This window comes from Quercus robur, chromosome 5 (assembly GCF_932294415.1).
Source record: "Quercus robur chromosome 5, dhQueRobu3.1, whole genome shotgun sequence".
NCBI classification, from domain to species: domain Eukaryota; kingdom Viridiplantae; phylum Streptophyta; class Magnoliopsida; order Fagales; family Fagaceae; genus Quercus; species Quercus robur.
Genome location: NC_065538.1, coordinates 74,177,785 through 74,185,225, shown reverse-complemented (window position 1 = coordinate 74,185,225; position 7,441 = coordinate 74,177,785). Strand labels below are relative to the sequence as shown.

The 7,441-nt window shown below is 36.3% G+C and overlaps 1 protein-coding gene across 3 annotated transcripts; it reads left to right on the top strand.

The window, feature by feature from the left end:
* Positions 1-386: 386 nt before the first annotated feature.
* LOC126727033 (protein STRUBBELIG-RECEPTOR FAMILY 8) lies at positions 387-6,611 on the top strand. 3 transcript variants are annotated; one of them, XM_050432493.1, is made up of 16 exons: positions 387-915; positions 1,323-1,455; positions 1,547-1,618; positions 1,716-1,781; positions 1,882-1,953; positions 2,057-2,128; positions 3,076-3,147; positions 3,246-3,311; positions 3,393-3,458; positions 3,559-3,857; positions 4,240-4,496; positions 4,680-4,951; positions 5,093-5,228; positions 5,362-5,501; positions 5,631-5,787; positions 6,120-6,611. In XM_050432493.1, exons 1-16 carry the CDS (start codon positions 792-794, stop codon positions 6,270-6,272), a joined length of 2,157 nt encoding a protein of 718 aa, XP_050288450.1. In that variant the 5' UTR covers positions 387-791; the 3' UTR covers positions 6,273-6,611. The 3 variants fall into 3 exon arrangements, with proteins under 3 accessions (XP_050288450.1, XP_050288449.1, XP_050288451.1); XM_050432492.1 differs by having other exon boundaries at positions 390-915; positions 3,559-3,863; XM_050432494.1 differs by lacking the exon at positions 387-915 and having other exon boundaries at positions 1,328-1,463; positions 3,559-3,863.
* Positions 6,612-7,441: the final 830 nt, after the last annotated feature.

Genomic DNA, 7,441 nt, shown 5'->3' with positions numbered 1-7,441 from the left:
TAATAACTTATTACTTATAATTTGTTGTGAAAATATTATAAAAATAATATGTACATGGCAAGAGAAGAGAAATTTAGGCACTACCAATGCCCTTATTTCAAATGCACTCTATTCAATCTTGATAGCCGACATGGCAAATCTCTAGACACGGTGTAGAAATAGTGAAATACCAAAGAGAAGAGAAATTTAGGCGATCCAATAAAAAAAAAAAAGCCAGCAAGGGAAAACCCATAGTCAAAGACCACAGAAGAGAGAGAGAGAGAGAGACACCCACCTCAAAAGCTTCATAATCATACGTTGCTTGCCTACTCCAAATAACCTTTTCCTCTGTTTACATTATTTTTCTCTTTACTCTTTTTATTTTTCTTTTAACCAAAATTTCCTTTCTTCGCCGACACACACACACACACTCTTTCTCTCTCACACACACACAAAAACAACACGTATACACACACTCACACACACACTTTTTTTTCTTTGAATACTTCTGTCATGGTTTGTGTTTTTTTCTCTTTCTTCATAACTCCAAGCTTCGAATCTCCATCTCACTCTCTGTCCCTTTCTTAATGTTAATGACCATTTTTAGAACCACTTGCTGTGATCTCAACCTCAACAACAACCTCTCTTCCTTTTCTTCTTCTTCTTCTTGTTCCTCTTCTGCTGAGAGTCCATGTTGCTCTTGCATGTACTCTACCTCACCTGAACCCCACTTCTGAAGCTGCCCCGCCCGCAAAACACAACACAACACAACACTGGACTCATTACTCTCACTCTCTCTATCACAGCTCACAATGGCTAACAAACAAGCTGCTTTTTCGCACTCTCTAACTCGTTCTCAACTCACTAAGTCACTGTTCATTGCCTTGATCTTTCTTGCTCTACCTCTTGTTCTGGCCACCACCGACCCCCTTGACGGTACATTTCGTTTCTCTTTTCTTTTTGTACTTTTTGGTTCATTGCGATCAGTTTGGTATATATTGTTGTGTTTGATCGGCTTGGTTGTATTACTTTTTTAAAATAGTAAATTTGGCATTAGATGTTGGGAAATGCGCATTGACTATCTGGGCACTGGGTTTTCTTTTTTATGATTTTATTTTTGCAAAATTTAATCCTTTAAACCCCGTTTGGTTGCCCAGAAAATGTAGAAAAACTAAACAAGTTGGAAGATGTGAACTTTTTGCTTTTTTTTATTATTTATTTTTTAAAAGATATTTTTTTTAAACAACTTTCTCATTAACCAAATGGGTAATTTATTTTATTTTTAATTTTAATTTATTTTATTTGGTTTTGGGTTTTGATTTGTTGTTTATTTTGAGTTGCAGCTCAATCTCTTCAGGTCTTGTTCACCTCATTAAATAGTCCTTCTCAGCTAACTAATTGGAAAAGTAGTGGCGGTGATCCTTGCGTAGAGTCATGGAAAGGGGTAACCTGTGAAGGCTCAGCTGTTGTTTCCATGTATGAAAGTAAATGTGATTCCTTGATTTGAATTTGGTAGTTTAATCAGTCAATTTTTTGTTAATGGGTCTTATTGTTTTTGTTGTATCAGTGACATTTCTGGACTAAAACTCAATGGGACAATGGGGTACTTGCTTTCAGGCCTCACGTCGTTGAGAACATTGTGAGCCTGTTATTGCTTTATATTTGTTTATGTTATATGGATTGTATTAATTTTGGGTTAATTGAGTTATTAATTTGATTTACTTTGTGTTTGTTAGAGATCTGAGTGACAATGGCATTCATGATACCATCCCATATCAGTTACCACCAAATCTCACAAGCCTGTAAGTTCAAACTTTTATTGATTGTTTCTGTAGTTTTGAAGTCATAACTTTTGCAGTTCTGTTATTTGATGCAATACTTCTTATCGGTTGTATTATGCAGAAATCTTGCGGGCAACAACTTAAGTGGGAATCTTCCTTATTCTCTTAAGATCACACCTACACTCCAGTATTTGTGAGTGGCTTTTTGAATGCTATGAAATTTCAATTCACTTATTATGCTTTTAGTTGCAATTTGGAGGAATTCTTATTTCCTGTTTTGAAAATCTTTTTTACAGGAACTTTAGCCGTAATTCACTTTCCCAGTCAATTGGAGACATTTTTGCTAATCTTTCTGGCCTCTCAACCTTGTAAGATTACATACCTTGCTATAATTTTTTTTTTAAATCATATTCATTCGATTATTGTTGATTTCTTTAGCAATTTAGCTGTCAAAGGGTGCCTAGCAACTTCAATATAATGATCAATCAAATAAATTGAACCAGTTCAATTCTCTTTATCGATCCTTATGTTTAAATATAGGTCACTTATTGAACTGAATTTAAATTGTAGAAATCAAATCGGAAACTTTTGATATTTATCCTGGGTTTGAGTGTGGAGAATGCCCTCGTAGGATTTGTTATATAACTGTGGTGTACTGCTGTTAATCATGCCTACTAAATAAGACCAGAAAACCGGTGGTAGGGAAGATCATGGACATGTATCCTATTACATTTAGGAATTTGCTAATTCAACCAAATAAATATATTCATGATTGTTCATCCTATTAGCGGTTGGCTTATTGCTTTCATTTTCTGTTTTACACAATGTTGTTTTTTTTTTTATTTTTGGCAGTTCAATTTTTTTCTATTGAGACTGAAATTAGCAACCAAAAAAAAAAAAAGCATTGCTGAGTTTATTTTAGTGTGATGAAGAATTTTCTCCTTCAGCACCTTCATTTCTTAAATGCAAAAAAAAGTCACTGTGTACAGAGTTGCACTAAATGATCCCTGGAATTAATTCAATTCAAATACAAAGGCCCCATTACAAATTTATTTCAGATTACCTTGGATAGAATTCATGGTTGAATTGTCAGTGAAGAGGTGATGATGGGGTTTAGATAGAGAAGAAAGCTCTCTAATTTGAGAGGGTATGATTAGCCAGAGGGAGATAGTGAGAGACTTCATGTGATGCTCAAGCCATATCCTCTTCACTTTTTACTAATCCTCATCCATATTTTCAGATAATTTGCAGTAAAAGATTACTTCCTTATTTTTGAGATTGTTTATGTATCGTGCCATCTTGCTTGTGAATGTAGGGATCTCTCTTTCAACAAATTTTCTGGAGATCTTCCAGTTTCCTTAGGTTTGGCATCCAATCTTTCTTCGCTGTGAGTATTTAATTGTGCTACTTTTTCTTGAAGAGGCATTGTTCTAAATCTTTGTGCACTTTTGTTTAAACGTCTCATGATATCTGAACTTGTGGCAGCTATTTGCAGAACAATCAATTGACTGGTTCTATTGATGTTCTTACTAGTTTGCCTTTGACTAATCTGTAAGTTCTCTTTTTATATCTTGTGATCTAGAGTTGCATTATCTACCTTCCTACTGTTATTACACCCTATATTTTTTACAGAAATGTTGCGAACAACCAATTCAATGGATGGATACCTCAAAATATTATTTCAATCCCTAATTTTATGTAAGTGGTCATGCATCTTGTTTTGTTTCTCATATGCCAATTTAATTTGTAAATTCAACCTTTTGCAACACTTTTAACTTAGTTTTCAGGAATGAAACAGATATGATGGAAATTCATTTGACAATGGTCCCGCTCCTCCTCCGCCACCATATACCCCACCTCCTCATGGAAAATCAGCTACTAATCGCACTCATTCTGGATCTCATGCACCGTCTGCACAGAATTCTAATGGAGGATCATCTAATTCTGATAAGGGATTGTCAATTGGGGCTATAGTAGGCATAATCCTGGGTTCTGTGTTTGTGGCTTTAGTTGTGCTACTTCTTGTTTTTTGCATTCGAAAGAATAAAAAGGACACCGGTGCTAGGACTCCCAAGGGTAGTCTCTCGGTTGGAACAAGTAATGGTAGATTCTCTTTCCCTTGTTCTTTGTTCTCTCAATCTCACTTTTTCTTCTGCTATTAGCTAGCCTTTATTGTGATTGGAAATTTTAATTTATGGAGGGCCATGATTTTTATGAAAGCAAATCAATTGAAATAAACTGTAAAATCTGTTAGGTTTGCAACAAAAACAAGTTCATGTTTCTATCTTGCAGAAGTATTAGATGTTAGTAAATAAATTTGTGCAGGTTAATCAGTTGTTCTACCAACAAATCAATCTTCTATAAAATCTGAATATCTCCTTCATGTCAAAATGGTTTTAAAACTCTCATTGATATTTTAGACTGAATGCTATTGTGTGACATTCTGACTGTTTTTATACTTCCTCCTTTCTTTTTACAGTAAATAATGTGATGCAAGAGCAGAGAGTAAGAAGCATAGCTGCTGTTACAGATCTGAAGCCCCCTCCTGCTGAAAAACCAACAGTTGATAGGATGCAAGGGAAAAATGGATCTGTAAAGAGAATAAGGTCACCCATCACCGCAACCTCACATACTGTTGCTTCTCTCCAGACAGCAACAAATAGCTTTAGTCAGGAATTTCTTATTGGTGAAGGTTCCCTTGGTCGTGTTTACAAAGCAGAGTTCACTAATGGAAAGGTGATTTTACTTTATTATGGTTAAATTTATTTATTTATTTATTTATTTGTTTTTGCTGTTGTTGTATTGCCGTTAAAAATTATAGCAATATTTGCTGTGGTGCTGTCATAACCCTTGATGACCTCATTATTCCCTGTAACAAGGATGATACTGAATTAATCATTATATCTTCTGTTTATCTAGATAATGGCCATTAAGAAGATCGACAATGCAGCACTGTCACTACAGGAGGAAGATAACTTTCTTGAAGCTATTTCAAATATGTCACGTTTGAGGCACCCAAACGTCGTTACACTGGCTGGATATTGTGCAGAGCATGGACAGCGTCTTCTAGTTTATGAGTATGTAGGAAATGGGAGTTTGCACGACATACTCCATTTTGCTGAAGATAGTAGCAAGACTCTGACTTGGAATGCGCGTGTTAGGATAGCCCTTGGAACTGCTCGAGCCTTAGAGTATGTAATATGTGCATGAAACTTTAAGTATTCTCTATCTTTTTCACCCATAAGTGTTTATGTTGTGTGGGTTGGGATGTGTATCTGTGTGCTCCAATACTTTCTTCAATTTCCCTTCTAAATTATAGTTTTGATTATCAGGTATTTGCATGAAGTGTGCTTGCCTTCTGTTGTACATAGAAACTTCAAATCAGCAAACATTTTACTTGATGAAGAGCTCAATCCCCATTTGTCAGACTGTGGTTTGGCTGCTCTAACTCCAAACACAGAGCGGCAGGTAGATAAACAAAATTATGTTATGCTTCTGGATTAGTGAAGGATTTCATTTCCTTTGTGCATTTTGGTGCTTGCTGTCTACACGGTTTTTGTTGTGTGCTGGCCTGAAAAATTGTCTGCTTGATGCTTCACAGGTTTCAACTCAAATGGTTGGTTCATTTGGTTATAGCGCTCCGGAATTTGCATTATCAGGGATATACACCGTAAAAAGTGATGTATACAGCTTTGGGGTGGTGATGTTGGAGCTTTTGACTGGTAGAAAGCCGCTAGACAGGTAGAAGCGTCCTACATTGCTTGAAACCTTGTTAATGTTCTTGGATTCTTTGTGGCAGTTTCTTTATTATTCTTGATGTTGTTTTATCCACACAGTTTTCCTCTATGCTTATATTCTTCTGTTGTATAGTTCAAGGGTGAGATCAGAACAATCACTTGTGAGATGGGCTACCCCACAACTCCATGATATAGATGCCTTGGCAAAAATGGTTGATCCTGCCCTGAATGGCATGTATCCTGCAAAGTCTTTGTCACGATTTGCTGACATCATTGCACTATGTGTACAGGTAAAAGACTTAATTAATACTCAGATTGATTCTAAGATAGTGTTTAGATTCTGATAAACAAAGAGGAATTAACCATTTAAAGAAGCTCATTGCTACATAGCACCAGCCAAAAAAAAAGCAGTTCATCGCTTTATGCTTCAAAAATCTTTGACCTGGTTGTAAAAGTTTGGTTCAAACATACTTTCATCTCTATATTATTAGGTGCATGTCACAAACATGACCTATTCATGTTTGAAACCACTTCATTGTTAGTCCTATAGGCATACTTATTTGGTTGCCTAATGTTTATTTTTTTAAAATCTTTCAACTTACAATTTTGGTCTTCTGTATAGCCGGAACCTGAGTTTCGGCCTCCCATGTCCGAAGTTGTGCAAGCATTGGTGCGTTTAGTGCAAAGGGCTAGTGTGGTCAAGAGGCGTTCAAGTGATGAATCTGGTTTCGCATATAGGACCCCAGATCATGAGGCCATCGACATGTCATTTTAAGTGGCCAAGCCATGTCAGACTTACAAGTCTTGTTGGCAGTTTTGTATACAGCTACTCAAGAGCCAGGGGATGGCCAAAGCATGCAGATGAAAGATCCGGAAGGTGTATCAAGATTAGATCTATGTAATTATGTCCCCTACATTTTTCCGTTGCCATTTTCAAAAAGCTGAAAATAAGTTGTATCAAAAGGGCACTTAACTTGAAAATTGCATATTAAGGTATATATTTAGCTGGAAAGGGTGCTATATATTTTGTATTTTACAACATGTGATATTCGATGTGAATTCCGAATGTTTTGCGGCATAATAAAATTTTTTAACTCATTTGAGCATAAGCAAATTTCTTGGTTATGTCCATATCTTGGTTTGGTCACAAGGCAAATTTCTTTCTTTGGTTTTGGATTATCAGCAGTTGCAAATTCCATTTGTTGAGCACTTATATTTTGTATATTCTGGGGCTAATCTTGTCACTCATTTTCAAATTTGTTAGCTAAGTTTTCCTCCCAAACAAAAAGGGTGAGGGAGACCAGCTGTGGCTTACTCGAGCTAGCATGATCATAGTAACTCTTCTACGCAGACGAGAGGTTGCGGGCTCCCTCAAGTGAGTTGAGTCATAACTTAATCTCAGCCCCACCCAGAACACTAGTAGAGGTGTTAATAAGCCAAATCAATGCAACTCTGTCATCCTTGAAGGCTGGAACTAAAGATCTACCTATACCAAGACCATAACCGCTGTACCACATTTCTAGGTGGAAATTTGTTAATCTACTTGACCCACTATGTTTTTAACTCACTGCAGGTAATTTTGATCTGTAGTTTTCTACTTCGGATTGGGTGTCATCCACTCATTTGAATCAAAATTCAAATCAAACCCAACTAGGACCCCATTGCAACTTCGGTGCAGCTCTTCTTTGTTGGCATGAGATGTCATGCATTGATGTGCAGCCAAACTAGTTAGTAATTGGTACAGTATACTAGTATTGTCATAATTTGTTTTGAGTGCCTTGTAGTCACTTTCAAGTTTCAAATATGCTACTTTACCAGAATTTTCAACCTCCTATGTAAAAGTTGAGTCTAGGAAGGACCAGCAAAATGCCATTAAGACGGGTCGGTCATGTGATAAATCCTTGAATAGAGAATACAGAGTGTACTTCTGAGTGGTGGAAAATA

Bases quoted from the DNA above. Each gene is read 5' to 3' on its own strand.
- LOC126727033 (XM_050432492.1), top strand. From the start codon at position 792: ATGGCTAACAAACAAGCTGCTTTTTCGCACTCTCTAACTCGTTCTCAA. The intron at 1,619-1,715 runs GTGAGCCTGTTA...TGTGTTTGTTAG, and splicing joins CTCACGTCGTTGAGAACATT to AGATCTGAGTGACAATGGCA. The intron at 5,788-6,119 runs GTAAAAGACTTA...TCTTCTGTATAG, and splicing joins TCATTGCACTATGTGTACAG to CCGGAACCTGAGTTTCGGCC.